The sequence below is a fragment of the Aythya ferina genome, assembly GCF_964211825.1.
Source record: "Aythya ferina genome assembly, chromosome: 28".
Taxonomy (NCBI): domain Eukaryota; kingdom Metazoa; phylum Chordata; class Aves; order Anseriformes; family Anatidae; genus Aythya; species Aythya ferina.
The window spans coordinates 1,855,034-1,872,736 of NC_140325.1; the positions used below are offsets into that span (position 1 = coordinate 1,855,034).

At 56.2% G+C, this 17,703-nt stretch overlaps 1 protein-coding gene across 4 annotated transcripts in view; it reads left to right on the top strand.

Annotated features, from left to right (window-relative positions):
• The window catches only part of VDR (vitamin D receptor), a 36,206-nt gene that overhangs the window by 12,810 nt on the left and 5,693 nt on the right, over window positions 1-17,703 (top strand). For all 4 annotated transcript variants that reach the window (XM_084499995.1, XM_084499997.1, XM_084499996.1 and 1 more), the window contains 3 exons: window positions 5,130-5,201; window positions 6,571-6,721; window positions 12,153-12,283. In XM_084499995.1, coding sequence (XP_084356121.1) covers window positions 5,138-5,201; window positions 6,571-6,721; window positions 12,153-12,283 — 346 coding nt within the window. In that variant the 5' untranslated portion in view covers window positions 5,130-5,137. The remainder of the gene's footprint in view (window positions 1-5,129; window positions 5,202-6,570; window positions 6,722-12,152; window positions 12,284-17,703) is intronic.

Genomic DNA, 17,703 nt, shown 5'->3' on the forward strand with positions numbered 1-17,703 from the left:
GGTGGGCTCAAACGAGACCTCCTCCATCCCCCCTTGTACCTACAAACAACCGAGGTGACACCAACAGGTACTGGCTTGTGCCACGAAGCCACAATACAAGCTAAAAATGAGAAAAAAAAAAAAAAAAAAAGGACAATCCACCAGCTATTGCAGTTGCGGCCACGTGAAGCTGCTTTGTTGAAGGTGAGGTTGAGGAAGGACCCGCTGCTCACAAAAATCCCATATTAGTGATATTATTTCTGCTAATCTGGTGCTGGGGGTGTCCTCGGCTCGCGGATCCAGCGGGGTTTCTGCACTGTGGGCTCTGGCTACCTCTTCGTGGCCTCAATGACAAAGCGCCGTGCCAGCGAGGAGTCAGGTTGGAGGTATTTTTGACGCTGTGCCCGAGCGGTAATCTGGAAATCTGTTTACTTCATTCCTCCCCGTCAGGGGAATGGCGCTCCGAAATATTTTCTGCTTTTACCTGCACATGTAAGGATTTGTTGCCTAATTGCGATGTGAGATCCCATAAAGATACTTGGCTGATGTGGTAAAAGAGCTTGTGTATGGCCAGATGTTTTTCTCCTGTCTGTCCAAGCTAGGAAAGCTGTTGAGGGCTTGCCTCACAATGCTCGTCTGGCCACGGTGTCCCCTGCTCCTTCTCCTGCCTCTTGGTGCCGTTTGTGCCTGGACTCCAGCCCCAGATTCCAGCCTGCAGTGGGGCAAGAGGAAACACATCCCCGGCCCTTGGACCTGCCCCGTGCACGTGTTTGCTTGAGGCTGTGTCGCTGCACCAAGGGGTGAGGGACAGATTTTGGAGGGTTGCATGCTTCTGTGTGCCTGTGAGGTCTCTTGGAGCTATTCTGTGGGGTTTGGGTTTCTCTGATGCCCTCAGAAAGCTGTCACCCTTTTCCCAAGGAGCCAGGAAAGGCGGTATCAGCACGATGGCCGTGGAAACTCAAAGAAACCCACACATCCCCTCTTCCCCCCTCCTGCTTCCCCATTCACCCCATCAGAGCTGTGGGTGCAGCAGCAAAGACGCCCCATGGTGCGGGGTCCCCACCACCCCCAGTGGGTGGGAAGGGCCCCGCAGGGCTGAGAACGGACCCGATCCCCCTCCATCAAAGCTGCTTTATTTGCGTTTTGTCACCAAGGCACCGCTGTCTGCTCCCAGCTGCGTCACCAGGATGCGTTGGGGTGCCTGTGATCGAGTTTCCCATGTCCCTGGGCTTGCTCTGTCCAACACCACGAAGCGTTTGGATGGCCCCGATTAGCAGGATTAGCATCCTTCGAGCGGGGTTTTCGGGTCCCTTTGCCCTCCTGGGGGCTGATGGCGTTGGCTCCTCCAGCTGCCCCGCAGCTGTCTGACTGCAGCGACACACTGCTTGCAGACGGGGAGTGTCTGGCCTCTGCGGGGTAGGAATTGTCATGCTTACGTGTTCCTGGCACGGAGGCGCCTCCAGCCCCGGTCTGGGGGCGTTGGTAGCGCTCCAGGAGGGTTTTAACATCTGATCAGGTTAATGGGGCAAGGGGTGGCAGGAGCTGGCTTGCAGCAGGTGAGGAAGAGCTGCCGGTCTCCCGACTCTGCCACCCTCGACAGCCTCCTTGCCCAGCTCCCCGGATGTTGCAGCCACTCTGGGTGTTGCAAAAAAGAAATGACAGCGTGCTTCTAACCTAGAAACGGAGGGGAACGTGGTGCAGGGAGCTTCACCTGCTCCATCCATCCAGCCACTGTCCCCGCACGGAGCGGTGCTGGGCTCCAGATGCGCCCGTGGAAGCAGCGCTTCGTCCTCCTGGGAGGCTGTCAGTCAGCTCCCTAATAAATCTCACAGAGAGCAGCAGCAGGGCTCCCTGGAGCTACAGAGGGAAATGATTTAATTGCCTTTTTAATAGAGAAAGGGGTTGCCTGCGTGCCGTGACTGGATGTTTTGAATAGGCTGATTTGTACTGGAATATCTTCAAGATGCAAGTGCGTTGCCAGCGGCTCTGGGGATGCTCCACGGAGCAGCACCGCTTTGTTTTGGCGTGTCAGCAGTGGTGTGAATTGAGTGTGAGAGCCAGGGAAATAGTAAAAAACCTCCATGTGAACGAACGGGCCTCTCCAAAACGAAGCAGAGTCCTCAGCAGCAAGTCGAAGCGGCGCTGGGGTGAGGATTTGTCAGGAGCCAGCCTGCTCTTTTCAGGCTGTGTGGGTAAAGCTTTTGTTTTGCTTGGCAAAGAAGCGAACCCAAAAATGCGTTTCGATGGGGGAACAAAGATATTGAGAACTTGACAAATATTTTCCTGCTATTGTAACGGTATTTTCGGCGTCCTGAGAAGGTTTCAGGTTGTCAGTCTCCAAAACACTGAAGGCTTCACAGCCTCTTCAAGGAGGTGCCACCCGCGCTGTCCGGGGAAGGCTCAGCTGTTCCTTAACTGGCTCGCTTTCTCCCCAAAACTTTAGCATGATGGTGAAGCCGGAGCCTCCTGGGCATGGGAGGCTGGATACAGGCTCCTCATATTTGCACCCTTGGCCAGACAAAGCCTTGGTCTTGATTCTAGTTGTAAACTTGCCTGTTGCTTTCAGCAAGCTGGGTTTTCCTTGCACATGCAGCCCCAAACAGACTCTTTAAAGGCTTTTCCTATCCTGGGAGCTGATGTCAAAATCAAAATGCATTCCTGGGAAAGTGGGGGGCACCTGAAGCCGAGCCCGGCGAGCTGGGGTTTGTGCAGCAGCTGTCCTGGCTGGATTCGTGCTAGCATTTGCTCCGGTCACTGCTGATGCCAGCAGGGGAACGTGCTGTCAGAGGGCAGCGTTTCAGCGCCCTGGTGCTGGGGAGGAAGCAGACGCTGGGAGCGGGTGAGTAAGGCTTCCAGCAGGAGCCGTCATCCTCCGGAGCCTTCTCCCTCCTGCCAAGCCTTGAAGAGCCGCGAGCGCGGGGTTTTGCAACTGCAAGCTGGCAGGAGAAAAAGGAAAGTGATAAAGCATGAGAAAACGCTGCAGAAAAATGCTTCCTACCGGGGGGAACTCGGACATAAATACGGGCTTAAAAGCAGAGAATGCTGCCTCCCTTGGGCTCAGCAGCAGGTACAAGCAGGTAACTTCCTACACTCAGTTCTTGCTCAAATTTTCCCTCGTACCTCTGCCTGCTGTCCCAGCATATGGCCAGCAGGTTGTGGGTTTGGTGGCTGTTATGGCTCAAAGGGTATTATGCCCATCTTCAGGATGATTTTACCCCAGTTCGAAGGAAACTGGGCGCAACTGGGGAATGTCAGCCCCCTCCCCAGGATGTTTCCAGGCATTCTGCTCCTACCAGGTTTGTTCCCCAGCTCTCCCCAAGCACGGCTGCTGACCTCCTGCCCTGTGCCTGCGCTCTCAGCATCCCCCCATCTGTCTCAGCCCGGGTACGTGGGATCTGTCGCAGCCCTGGCTGAAATAGCAGCTGCTGGCAGCGCTTTGCATGGAGCTGGCTGGCCGAGCTGTGCTCTTCTCCCCCCTCAACGTGTCTCCAGCAGGTGAGCGGTTCCCAGGGGCTTAAACCTTGGGCACAGCAGCTCCTGTGCTGCTCCTTTCCCCGAATGTCATCTGGCAGCATCCCAGCAGGGTGCTGTGACTGAGTGTGAGCACACAGCCTTCCTTTCTGGCGTTTTGGGGCTGTTCGAGCTGCTACAGCTCTGTACAAACCAGGGGAAACAAAATAAAATTTAAAAAAGGGTCACTGGAAATCACGTCTCCTGACCTGTTTGTGGAGCCTTGGGTTTGAGGTGCTGCAAAACCTTAAATTTAACTAATCACAGCTGCTCTGCAAGCCAGCTCGCCGAAACTTTGCTATGACTGCTGCAAAACTAGTTTAACCTTTTGGGTGCCCAGTGGGGAGAGCTCAGCGCTTTTAAAACAAATTATTTTGCTTTTTTTTTTTTTTTTTCCCCCCCCAAGAGGTGAAGGCTAAATGTCACGTTTGATGAATGAACGACCTTTCGTGGGGGTGGAGGGGAAACTCCTGCGTGCGCTCCACCCCGCGTGCCGACGTCACGGCCGTGATGGGGCTGAGTAAGGTTTTCCAAGAAGTCTGCGATGGCAGCTCGACGCCGCGCCACCATCCCTGCGGGAATTGTGGCCGGCGCAGGCTTGCTGCTCCCTAACGAGCGGCGGTGACCAAATCACCTCCTGCTAAATCACCTCCTGCTGCTTAACCGAGAGCTGGCAGAGAGCAAGAGGCGTGATGAGGGTGTTCGGAGAGCTCCCCTAGGCTGCCACCAGCGCCTGCTTTCCTCATCCTGGGGGTGTTGGTGCCCCTCTGCATGGTGCTGGGAAGGGGGGCAGAGCAGGAGCAGCATGAGGTGCTGGAGGAGCACGGGTGTCGTGGTGTCTGTGGATGCTTTAGGTGGCTGCACACCCAGGAGTGAGATTTGGGGTCCCCGCAGGGGTCTCTTCTGGCACCGACATCGCTTCAGGCTGTGAGGTTGTGTTAGGAGCAGTGTGGTGACCCCCAAGGATAAACCACCCAGCTCCCTGCTCCCCGAGATAGGGAACCTTAAGGAAGGCGAAGCACCTTAAATCCTCTTCCCTATCTCCAAAAACCTTTTTCCTGTCCCTATTTTAAGACCGCGTTAGCCCAGCGCCGGTGAGGTGCTTCCGTCTGCAAGCTGAAAGAGCCAAGTGACGTGAGGAGGGAGCAAAACCCCCAAAAGCTCCCCGTCCTCGGCTCTGAGCGCCGCAGTGATCCCATTGACTTTGAAGACGCGTGCTCTGCTGCGCGAGGAGCCGCGTTTATAGCAGCCATCCAGCTCCGCTTCATGCCATCCCCCGCGAGCCGGCGGGTCGCACGCCGCTGAGCGCCTGACAGGCTGAATTGTGAAATTTAAATTTATAGGGAAATATTACCGAGGTGAAGGGAACGAGCCGTGCGGCTCGCGCTGCCTTTTCCTTCCCGTGCCCTTGCTCTTTCTCTCTTTCTCCCTCTCGCTGCGTTCCCCGGGCTCCCCCAGCAACGTGCCGGAGCGTTGCGACATCTCCTCCCGGATCCGCGGTGGGAACCCAACAAGCGGTGCCCGGTGGGGCTGGCTGCCTCCAGGTCACCCCACGCTGCTCGGGGTGCGAGCTGTGGTCGGTCTGCCCCGGCTCATCGACCTCGGAGCTGTCTCAGACTGTCCCATCCGTGTCGTTGCAGGTGGCTCCATGTCCCAGCTCCAGAGCTCCTGGGAAACGCACCGGCAGGACATGGCTTATCTCCCAGACCCAGGTAAACGCTGGCCCTCCTCAGGCTCCTGTCCCTTTCCGTGCAGGACCCCTAGCTAGAGGAGCCTTGGTCATGCTAAATTTCAAGCAAGAAACACAAAAAAAAAACCAAGAACCAAGAGCTGCTGCAGCTGCTTTGGGACCCAGGGGTCCCCAGGTGCTCTGGGGACATCTCCCTCGTGCGCTGCCAGCTGCAGGGTTTGGGGCTTCGTGGCCAAGCTCTGCAGGGCTCTGTCCCCAGCAGCAGGTCGAGAGGAGTCCAGGTTTCTCTGGCATCAAGCACCAGCTGTCTGGTAGATGTACAGTGGGGTTTAAATTGCTCTGGAGGGTTGGGCTCTTGTTGTTCTGTTTGTTTTTTCTGAGCTCAGTTTTGTTCCAGACTCATTGTCTGCAGTCACCCGGTGACTGACGATGTTTTGTGGAGGACAATGCATCAGCTGAGAGCAGACTAGACCTAGACAGCAGCTATCTGCAGCAACCTCTTGAGAATATACATAAATAAAACTAAAAAAAGAAAAAAAAAAAAAAAGAAAAAAAACAGGAAAAAAGCTCTCTTGAAGCTCTTGAATCAACTTAAAAATCTCTCATCCTGAGATGCACAAATGGGATAACGCGTCCTGCGCGTGGGGACACAGGGGCACAGGAGCTGAGCTGTGGGGTGGTGCCACCTGGAGACACAACTGTGGGGTCTTTACCAAGACCTGGCCCCGTGGAAGCTCCTAACCTTTATTTTCTTGTTGGTTTTTAGATATTTTGTCGTTGTAACAGCAGATAGACTTGTACCGGTGGATATCACAAGCCAGGGAAAGCCTACTGAAAGCTCCCTTCTAATATTTATTTCAGCTACGCTGCACATGCTCTGCACTAGGAGCACTGTTTCCTTCCTCCCTTGTTTACGTCCCTGCTGAGGATTTTTTTTTTAAACAACGTTCAGTTGACTTGCGTTTGGGATTTTTTGCACTTACGGGAGCTGGCATGAGTGTGCTGGTGTCGCTTCCTGTCTGTGCACAAGGGAAATTCTGCTCTAGCTGGCAGGCGGTGTGACCTCTTTCCCTGTGGTTTTGCAGCTCTGGTTTGGGTGAATTTGGGTCCTTTCAAGGCTTTTTCTTGAAAACAAACACAAAGGAGTGTGGGGGGGAAAATAGATCAGGGTTTGGGGTGGGCTGTAGGACCCTTCCCATCTAAGAACAGCAGGTAAATGCGAGCACGATCTGCGGTGTGTTCAAGGCTGGGAGCATGGGCAGGGGGGATTGGAAGCTTTTCTCATCAGATCACGTTGAGTGCAAGGAGGCTTCCTTTGCTTGCACCTAATTAGCTTTTTGTGACGCTGTTGACAGCTGCAAATAAATACCTGCCTTCCTCTGCTCCCCCAGACATGGAGACCGTGGCTGCCAGCACGTCGCTTCCCGACCCAGCCGGCGAGTTCGACAGGAACGTGCCCCGAATCTGTGGCGTCTGTGGGGACAGGGCCACGGGCTTCCACTTCAACGCCATGACCTGCGAAGGCTGCAAGGGCTTCTTCAGGTGAGCAAATCTCTGGGGAGAAGGAGTCTTACCCTGCCGTCCTCGAGCTTTGAGGAGAAGGTGACCTGGTCCTGAGGTGCTGCCTGGCTGCGGCTCACTACCTGGGCTGCGGGCAGCTCTGCCAGCCCCGTGCCCGCACTGCAACCAGCTGATACGCCTGCAGATCTCAACAAGAGAGGCCCCAAAGCACTTCCCTTTTTGTGGCTTGGCGTGGCAATCCACTTCCGCAGAATAATTTTCCCCATAACCATCTCGCTGGGAGCCTTGCAGACCTCCGTGTGCTGATGCGCTGCGTAGCAGGAGCATAAAAGCCCCTAGGACACTATGGGATGGGAAAAACACACCTGAAATGAGCAGTTTTTTGAGAACTAAGCTGGTTTGCTGGGCACAAGCTTGTCTTTAAAGCAGCCTGTCTGCTCAGAAGCTCTGCACGCTTCTGTGGTGGGGGATGCATGGGGAAACCTGCTCGCTGCTGGAGGTGGCACCGAGCTCCCTCCCCAGCTCGAGCAGCCTTTCCGTCCCTGCTCCTGGAGCCCAAAGCAGCTGTAGGCTGGACGTGCAGCTCCTCCGAGGCTTTTTTCCACTGCCAGGTGGGAGTCTTGAGCAGTCCCTGGCTTGTCCCAGAGCGAAAACATCTCAGGGCTGTGGGGGCCGCAGGTTTGTGGATGTTTGTTAGCGGCCCGTGTGTCTGCACCGAGGGTGCTGAGCCATTCACGTGGGAGTTCGGGTCGCTTGCACCAAGTGAGAGAATGACTAAGTGCTGGTGAGACCAAGTAAGATAATGACTGGCGTGGGACTGGCTGGGAAAAGCCTTGCTCAAGTATTTTGCACTGTAATGAGATGGCAGCAGCAGGTGGCTGGGGGATTGCAAAGAGCAGAGCTGGAGGCTTTGCACGCCGAGCAGGGCTCTTACATCAAGCAGAGCCCGGGCTTTCACAGCAAAATCATGACTCCTCCTCGTGCAGGAATTTCGGGGCTAGATGGGGGTTTTCACATACCACAGGCTTGCAGCCTGCCTGAACCCTGGCCAACCTGAGCAACAACATTTTCCTCAATCGCTGCTGCTAAATGAGGAGCTCTCCTCTCAGGTGCCCTCCTCCGTGCTCTGGTTTGGGTCCCCAACCTTCCCCGTCCCCCCTGTGCCTGCGGAGGCCGCTGAAGTGGCTCTCGACCCCTGCAATGACTGGTGCTGCTTGACAAACCCTTGACAGGGCTCCAGTGCTGCTGCATTTCCCCTTTCTCTATTATCTCACCGGTGTAGCCATGTACGACGTGTGATTGTGACAGTATTTCTGAGCAGACGTTTTAATGAGGTGAGAAGCTCTCATCTTCAGCTAGCCCTTCATGCCCCATATAAGGCCTTTATTTTCAATTTGAGGCTCGTTCCATGTTTTTTAATCAAGCTTCCCAGACACGCTGTCCCCGCGCTAGGTCTTGGTGTGTTCCCTCTTGCTGAAACGAGCTTGTTTACAAGCCATTTTCAACCGTGGAGTTAATTAATGCTTGCTGCTGCCATGAGATCCGAGTGCTTTCTGCCTGAGAACACTGCAGCGGGGGAGCCTGGACCCCTACAACACCCCCAGGAAAAGCTAAGGATCCCTTTGCAAGCACCTTGTGCTTTATACCAGCTTGTGCTTACATGCATTAAAAAAATAGAAATCTGCTTGTTTTCCCTGAGCAGGTTTTTGGAGAATGGCTGCACAGGTGCCAGTTCCTGGTGGCTGTTCCCCGGGGGTCAGCCTTGCACTGGAAGGAGCTAAAAGAGGGCGAGCAGCTGGGAATATTGAGCTGCAGCAGCAAAGCTGAGGGTGAAGGACCTCTGGGTCGCTCTCATCTGCCTCGGGGCCGTAGCCGTCTATGATTTCCCAGCATTAATCCAGCGTGAAATCACCCAGGAGGGTCCCGGGTTTAATGGCCCTATAAAAGGCGTTAGGAATTTACGGGCACCTCTGGGTGCTCCGACGTGCACGTAACCCGCAGCACAAACAGGCACGAGCCAACCTTTGGCCGCTTGCTTCAAAGTCCACTGTTTATTAATGATGCCAACGGCAACGGTGGCCTTTTATTGAGCTCTGCTGTTTGCTCAGGGGCTCTCACAATGCGGCCAAACCCCGCTGATTTGTTCTGCTGGGACTTGGCTGAAGCATCTGCGGTTCCTCGGGTTTCTTCAGTAGTCCCGGGCTCCCCCAGCGCCCTGACCCCGGGTGTTAATAGCAGAGCTGCTTGGAAAGGCTCCGGGTGTTTCAAAACCGACCAGCTCCCCACCCATCCTGTCTGCATCACTGCATCTCCCACTCCTATAATCCTCCCCAATTGTTCTTTGCGCTGCTCTACATGAAGCTGTTTTGCTGACTTTTTTTTTTTTTTTTTGGCATTTTAAAATAAATCCATCTCTCCTTTTGTGCTTCCCCGGGGCCACGAGGTGTTTAGCTTAAAACACTCCGTCCCCTTGTGTTGGCTTCCTGCAGCCACGTGGCTGTTGCTGGAGGGGAGGAGGCAGCCTGAGAGCCCTGTCTGTGGTTTTTAAGTATGTGGGGAGGAAAGGATGCGAAGATCCAGGTAATGCAGAGGCCAGGAGCGATCCCAGACCCTGGGGAAGGGGGCTGAGCACCCAGCAGGAGGCGTGCACCAGCCCAAGGTGATGCCCAGGCTGCCTAGGGAAGGGGTGGAAAGCAAGCAGAAGAAACCAAGCACTGATCTTGCTCCTTGGCTTGCTTCAAAGGGCTGCTCCTGATCTATTTCCCTAGCAAGAACATGCCAGGGGCTCTCTAAAGACATTTTTGGGGGCAAGGGGCAGTTGTCTGACCAGCTCCCAGGAGCGGAGGATGGAGCAGGTGGAATCTGGGGGAGAAAATATGAGTAGTGCCCTAGAGCCACCACTCTGCTCCAAGCCTTGGCTTGGCTGTTGGTGGTGGGCTTCACAGGGGGCTGTGAAGGAGCACGGGGAAGGAATAGGGAATTATCCGATCCCAAGCAGTTTGGCCATGCCCTGTTTCTCAGGGAATAGTGCTTCTGCCACAGTCTTGGTGCCCAAAAGACCCCCAGTGTGCCAGCCGTGTGGTTCCCAGCCAGCTCCTGGGGCTGGTGAGAAGGACACGGTGATCAGAAGGTGGCTGCAGGGTTTGGTTATGAGTAGGGAGAGCTGCGTGCATCAAAATCTCATCTTGCCAACAAAAATTCAGAGGCTCCCTTTGATGATCAGTCCCCTTGGGTGCAGCAGAAGCAGGAGGGCTCCGTGTCCCTGCAGGGTGGGCGTCCTGCGAGCGATGGGTGTCCCCCCGTGCCTTGCAGTGCTTGGTGCTCCTCATTCACAGGCAGCGAGTGGTTGTGTTGGAGGACACCCATGGAAACGCTGTCCCTTTCCCCACAGATGCTTACAGACCTCGGAGCTCCTTGCTGGGCAGAGCCCAGCTCCCTCGCCGCTGGCTGTGTTTGCTCCCACCCGCAGGCTGCGTTTGCGCAGGGAGGGATCTCGTTATTTTTAACCTTCGGCAGCCTGCCTGGGACGTGGATCTAAACGAGCCTTGAAATGGCCAGTTCTGGGGCTTTACAAAAATACACCGGAGCAGGACACTGTGTGCTCCACGCCGCTGATGCAAGGCCGGGCACTTCGGAGCCACGAGCCGCCGACCCCTAGGGCAGAGAAGCGGCTGCTCAGAAACCCTCTATTGTGCCCAGCCGCCCTGGGTTTGGATAAGCTGCAATTTTCATACCAAAACCATAATGTTGGTTTGCACGCAGGACATCTTTCCCTGCCCCAGGGCCTTGTCTTTCTCTTGTTTGTGCCCTCCGCAGCCTTGCCCTGGGCTGTAGGGGAGAAGGTGCTGCTCCAGATACTCAAAATATCCGAGTTGTTCACCGAAACTGGGAGACTCCAGTGTGCTCTGTTCCAAATCCTGCTTTGCCCCTGGGTTGGGAAGCGTTTGTCCTTGTTCCTGGGAAAGCAAAGGCACCGCTGGCCTTGGTGGAAGGGGAAAACCCAGAGAAACATGATTAAAACTGAGAGCTGGCTGCTGGGGGAAACACGAATTTCAAGCCGAGCACCGCTGCGTGAGGCAGGTTGTGGAGGCTCTGCCATCAGCCTCGCCTGTGTTCGTTTTCCTAAATGCATTTATTCATCCGTTAGGTGAAGGGAGAGCAAAACCTCGTTGTTTACATCTCTCTTTTTAAAGCAGCCTCTAATTGCACGCTGGAACAGCCCAGGAACGTATATTTATACCCTATATGTGCAGCCTTGGCGCTGGTCCTGGACTGGAGCTCCGTCTGCCCTTGCCTCTCTGCCTTCTCCCAGGGTCATTTGCATGGGGAGCTCGGGGTCCTGCACCCCCTGTTTGATACCATGAGGGGATTTTATCACTGCTCCTCCTCACAGAGGATGTTTCCTCCAGGCTCTGAAATGCAGCACCTGCTCAGGGGTGGCTGGGTTTGGCTTCTTGATGTTGTACCCAAGCTGCATCTCAGCTCTGCGCTCTCCCAAAGGCTTTTCCACTGCGTTTGCCCCTCTGAGCATCCTCGCTTCGACTTTCCAGCCTGGAGGTGCTGGGTTTGTTTTCCCTCCACCTTCACTTAATGTGAGCAGCGTGCGTGGAGATGCTTGCAGCCCAAGATCAGCTTTGCTCACCGATGGGAGGTCGTTGAGTAACTTTCTCCAAAGCCCAGATGTGGCATCTCCGAAACCGCCCTGAATGGAGGAGCTCAGCTATGCCTGCAATGTGTCATTAGTGGATGTCGCGCTGGATGGCTGCGCAGGAAGGCGAGTTTTTTTTTGCTGGGAGCTGTGGCTTTGACCCTTTGTACTTGGAAGATTTACAGGCCTGATTGTAGCAGCGGATTAACGTGGCACGGTGTGGTTTTGGTGGAGAAGAGGTTATTATGTTAAGTGTTGTTTCTCTTGTATCCTGCAGTGAGATTTTTTTTCTTGTGCACACGCAAACATGCACTCCAGCCAGTTATTCTAGCAAAGCCGGGCTTTAAAGGCTGGTAAATGTTTAATGACACCGCTTTGGTACGTGCTGGCCTGCCCTCTGCTTTCCTTTCGTTGCTGGTGGCTCGGGTGGGGGGTTCCCTGCCATCCTTCCACCTCCTTTCCAGCTTCAAAGGAAGTTTGAGACCAGAAAGCTGGCAAGTGGTGGTCGAACCCCTGGGCTGTGTCCTTTTAAGAAGGAATCCTTCCCATGCTGTGCAGCAACAACTGGACCTCAGGGATCAAACCACAGATGTATTCAACCAGGTGCAGCCTTACGAGCTTGGTCCTTGCTGGAGACCAGCTGAGCTGCACAGCGTCAGGTCAGAGCCCTTTCTTTGGGGGTTTTTCTCCAGCTATTTGGGGGATATGGGTTTGTGATGCATCTCCCCCAATGTCCAGAGCAGCCTTTTTGTGCACCGAAAACTGAGTTGGGTGACCCGGGGTGTTTTCTCTGCTCCTCTCCAGGCGAAGCATGAAGAGGAAGGCGATGTTCACGTGTCCGTTCAATGGCGACTGCAAAATCACCAAGGACAACCGGCGGCACTGCCAGGCCTGCCGGCTGAAGCGCTGCGTGGACATCGGCATGATGAAGGAGTGTGAGTATGCAGCCGGGCATCCCGTGGGGAAGGGACCTGCCTTGCTCTCCGACGTCCTTTTCCTTCTCAATCAACGCACGGCACGGAAGGAAAGCGCGCGAGCGTAAAGCTGTAAAAGCTCCGTAAGGCGAGGATGCAAAGGGCAGGGGACGTGGTGGGTAATGATTGAGAGGAGCTCATTTAATGATTGAGGCCTTTCCCGTGGCCGTTAGCTGCCCGTGCCAGAGCCAGGCTGTCTCTGTGGGCTGCTTGAGGGCAGCCCCTTGGGGAGCGCATCCGGAGCTGTCGCTGATTAACTCGCAGCCTTGCCCTTGCAAAGCCATCGGCCTGGCACAGCACAAGCTCCTCACCCTGTCCCGGAGGCAGGGAGAACCAAACGGGCTTCCCCATATCACTGGTTTGCCATTTGGTGGCGATTCAGCGTGGAATCAGCTGACTTTTTGCTCTGCAAAACCTTTTGGGCCCTTTTTTTGGGCCTTTGTTCTTGCAACGTGAGCCTGGCCACCTGGCCACGTGCACGGCGGAGACTTGAGCAAATAGCAGAGGGAGGCAAAGTAGTTTTTAACCCAATCCAAACAGACTAATGTTGTCCAAATATTTATTTTCTTCAACGATATTTTTAGATAAGCAGCTTTTAAAAATAAAAGCTGTTTGACACGCTTCCTCCTACGCGCTTTCCGCGTCTTAAGTCTTCAGGAGAAGGCAGGCGTTCGCGTAGCGTTCAGACCAAAATAACAGCCCTCTGCTAGGAGACTCTGCAAACAGGACATTGTGTCCCGTGATTGATGGACCTGAAGATTTGGAACCAGCTTGGAAAATCGGAGTGCTGCTGGTGTCCTTACGCGACAAGCAGAGAGCAAACAGCGCCTGACGTCACGGTGCGCCGCCGAAACGCAGGTCTGGCTCCTCCAGCAAAGCAAAACTTGCATGTGTTTGCAGGAAAAAAATGCCCAAATTTCCAGGTGTCACAAAGATCAAGCAAATCCCCAGGAGTAGAAGGTCCCTGGGTCTCCTTTTAAGCTGGTAGCAATGCCCTGGGGAGAGGTGGAGAGGTGAAGAGCAGGTAGCGCACCACGGGAACCCTTCTCGTGTGTGAGTACAGAGGTGGGTGAGCCCACGGTAGCTCAGACCACATCCTGTGTTTTGTCCCACAGAAACAATGCTCAGATTAACGTTTGGACAGGAGCAACGAGCCAGCCCCCGTCTCCGTAGCCGACCAAGCAACCTAAAAAATGCTCTGTGCAAAGCGCGGTCTTGGCATTTTGCTGCTTTGGCACCTATTGCTGCAGCTTTTCATGGTTGGGGCAGCACCAGCAGGCACCTTCTGCACCAAAAACCATCTCGGAGGCCTCTTGGGATGTTCCCAGGGTGGTCAGAGACCCGGCTCCTCTGATGGTGCTTCTTGTGCCAATGTTTTCTCGTAATCACGACGCGCGGAGAGAAGGCGCCGCGTTATTGGAAAGGAGAGCGCTGCCATGCCCCAGTGCACAAAGCTGCCTGCTGGAAGCTCTCAGCTCCGGTTGCTGCGGCTCATTTGGTGCAGCCGTTGCTAACGAGGGAAACGTGTTGACTTGGACCAGCTAATTACCTGGGAAGGGCTGGAAAATTCAGCGGCGGCAGCGCGCCCCGGCTGGGGCCCAGGACCCGCCTGCTCTGGGCAGGAGTTAACTTGTAAGCGACCCCCTTAGCAAATTGTTACTGAATTAATGAAACCTGACCAAGGAGCCTAAAAATAACCTTCCTGCGGACTTTGCTGCTGGTGAAATGAGTGGGGACAAGGTGTGCTGCTGTTATTTATAGGTCGCATCGGGGATCTTTAAACTCTGGACGGGAGCTGGTGTCTTCCCCCGGCTGTCATTGGTGGCGATGAGGACAGCCACGGGCAAGGACGGGCTGGATTTGCTCCGCTGCCGATGGGTCCAAAGCAGAAATAAGAGCGAGATGGGGGTAAAGAGGAGGAGGAGGAAGAGGGGAGATGTTGACAAGCCTTGTGCTTGCGTTAATTTGAGGTCTGGTGCAGGCAGCCCCATCTCCTTCCTGGGTCCTGGGGTGCTCGGACCTAAAAGCCAGGCTGGTTTTTGACGTCGTCCTCAGCCACGTTTGCAGGGACGTCGCCAGCGGGCTCGATGCTGCGGTGACGGGCTGGAGAAGGGCGACGAGGCGAAGGGAATCAGGCAAAAAACTCCCCGGGGAGGGGACGAGGTGGAGGCTGGAGGGCAGCAGGAATGCTCTGAGCCCGGCGAGCGCATGGGAGCAGCGAGGGTCAGGGCCGGGCTGGGGGCAGCAGCAGCCGTCGGGATGATCCCCGGCCTTGCCGCAACGCCTGCGGTTCAACCCCGAGCTCTCTGCAGCCAGCGTTAGCAAATATTTGTGGTTTTCCACCCATCTTATCTGCGTGGGGTAAAGCACAGGGCAAGCTGACAGCGGCTGGGGATCAGCAGAGGCAAAGCCCCCCTCGCAGCCCAGGCGAGAAGCCACGGTGGTGGGAGACGTGCTCAGGAGCTGCTTCTCTTTGGATGGGGTAAATGAGGACAGGTTTCCACCCCGGGGTTACCACTGCCTGCCCTGCCTGCTAGCCACTGATTCCTCCTAGGATAAAGCAGCACCAAGGGTCCTATTGCCTGGGTGGCGAGAAAATGCTTAAGTTATCCCTTTTGCCCTCAAAAATTGCCTTTTGCCAGCTGCCTGGCACTCGGGAAGGGACATCCATCCCTCCAGGGACCTGGGTGTCGCAGCCACCCCTAACCCACAGGCGATTCACCTCTCTTGGTGTCTCTGCCCTGTTTTCCCCTGGCTTTTATCAGCTCTCCGATATTTACAGCGTGTGCACGCGGGGACAGGGGACAGGCTTCCCCTCAGCTGCCCCGTGCCTGCACGGTCTAAAGGTGTTGCTGCAAAGCAGGGAGATAAATAACGTGTTGCTGCAGCAGCCTCGTGGCGCTGCGTTTGTCCTCTCCCCGCTGTGTTACTGCCGGGGAATTTTTTGTGCTTGTCTCAGTGCCCGTCAGCTTGGATCAGGGAGTCTCCTTGGAAGGCTCCCAGCTGCACTCTGCATCCTGGGGCCGTTTGTCTGTCTGCAGGTCCTCAGACATCGGTGATCCCCGTCCCCGATGTCACAGCAAGGTCTGGTTTCCCTGGGGTCTGCGCCCCACGGGGCTGCTCCTCCACTTTCCCCTTTCCCAAGGAGAAGGCTTGCGGTTGCAGTCACGAGCAGGTGATGCTCAGCTTTCTCACCACCAGGCCCAATTTATGATCTCAGCACTGAAAATCCCCTAAAGGGAGGAGAATAAAAAGTCATCCTCTGGGAGCCGGGGAGAGAGGAGGAGAAGCTGGAAGGAGAAAAGGGAATTTCCCGACTCCGTGGGACCATGGGCGAGGGCCGTGGGGGCGCCAGGAGGGAGCTGGTGCCTGCAGCCCTCCTCCGCTTCCCCGAACAGACGGCGGGACTCGAAACCGAGCAGCGTCCCCAGGGCCCCAAAGGTGGAATTTTTCTTATTCCCTTACTCCCCACCCCGACAGCCCTTGTGCAACGCCGGGCCCCGTGCTGACGCCAGAGGCTGGCCGAGAGGCAAAGAGGGAGCACGAGAGGGAAGGAGGAGCAGCAGCCGGCCGGGAAAACGGCACCCGGTGGCCTCTGGGCTTTGGGGGCTGGCTGGGGGGCATCTGCTCCCCGGGGGCTCGAAGCGCCCGCTGGAAGCAGCCGGTGTCCCCCGTAATTAGGGCAGGCTGGAAAGGCAGCGGGGGCTGAGCAGCTGGGGAGCCCTCTCCGAAATCTGTGCGCGCATCGCTTTGGTGAGCCGTGGGGGGCAGCCGGGGGCCCTGCAGCCGCTGGGGCTGCTCCGCTTGGCTCCGAGACCCGTGATTTAAAGCCCCGCTGCTTGCTTATTGCTTTGTTTCCTGCTCCAAGCCTTCCTCCCCTCCAGTTCTACGTGCCATAGACGTGTGCTGCCCGGCCAACCCCCCCCCTGCTGCAGTTTGTGCTCCCATCGCACAGTTTTGGCCGTGTCACCCCTCGTCCTGTCCCGTCCCCGCTGGCTGATAACACCCAGAGGGTGTTATCTCAAACCACCCCGTGTCCCACTGATGAAGGTGCTCAGGGCTCCGCAGTGGGAGCTGGGATTTGGGGGACATGGGGAGGGCACCGGTTTGGGAGAGGCAGCGGGGATGAATTTGGCTTTGCTCCTGCAGCTGCGAAGGTGAACTCAGAGCGATCCTGGGCGCCCGTGGCAGCTGAGCAAGGTCTCAGCACCCTGAGGAGCTGCTCAGAGAGGATTTCTGCCCTCAGTGTGTGCATCTCATCCTTGTGGTGTTAAACACAGAAGCGCTGCTGTTTCTGCTGCTCAGCCCTCGTCTAGCTGCAGCTCACTGCAGCTGCAAGGGGCATTTCTGCTTCTTGTTGTCCCGCTGAGATCCCGAATTTCACCCCGCTACGAGAGCCGTGCCAGGCAGGCTGTCACAGGGCGAGGGACAAGCCGTGGGGCTTGAAATGCTTGCACGACATCCAGCCAGCGCGCTTCGTGCCTGATGTTTGCCAAATTTCATTTTTGGCTGCTGTTCAGCTGCCCCTTTCCTCACCCGACGGGCCGAGTCCCTCCTTTTGGCATCCCCCGGCGCTCGGTAAGCCCAGCACAACCCCTGGGGTCGGCTGTGGCTTCCCCTGCTGTCCTTGTGGTGTCTGCAGAGAGCTCCCGCGTCTGTCCAGCAGCGATGGGCAGATTTTATCTCAGCCTCCGCGTGGGCTTGGGGTCAGGGCAGCCCACAAGCGCTCTGCCCGTGCCAGGAGCCTGGGGCTGGATGCTTTCAGCTCGGCTTTGGGGAAAGGAGCGGAGCTGGGGCGATCTCGAGGGGAAGGAGCAGGCAGGCAGGGGCATGCGGGGCCGCATCCGTCCTCCTGAGCACACAAATGAGATGCTAATCCTTTTTTCCCAGGAACCGCGCTGGCATCCTCACCCGTGCGCCGCTGTAACGCTTCTCCCTCCCCAGACCAAGCTGTGCTCGGGGTTTGCTGCTCCCCGGCGGCACCTGGAACGATTTCCCCAGCCGTGCCGGGCCGTTTCCCAATCCCCTGGTGCTGGGCTCTGTCGCAGCTTGCACCAGCAGCGCCGTGTCAGTGCGCGGCTGGAAGGGACTCGCAGCCCCGCTTTATCTGATTTTTCAACTTGCCTGCAGGGCTTCCTTTGGGTTTTAGTCTCCTGTGGGCTCCGGCAAGTCCTATCAGAGCATTAAACACCCAAACGGGGACCTGCTGCCAGCTTTGGCCACGGCCCCTCTCCGTCAGCGTCGCTGGTGGATTTGCAGTGGGTTCAGAGCCCCCAGCGTGGTCGGCCAAGCCAAAACCCTGGGACAGGCAGGAATTGGTGCAGACCCTGTACAGGGATATCTGTGTGCCTTAGGGGACAGGACCAGGGGGCACGAACCTC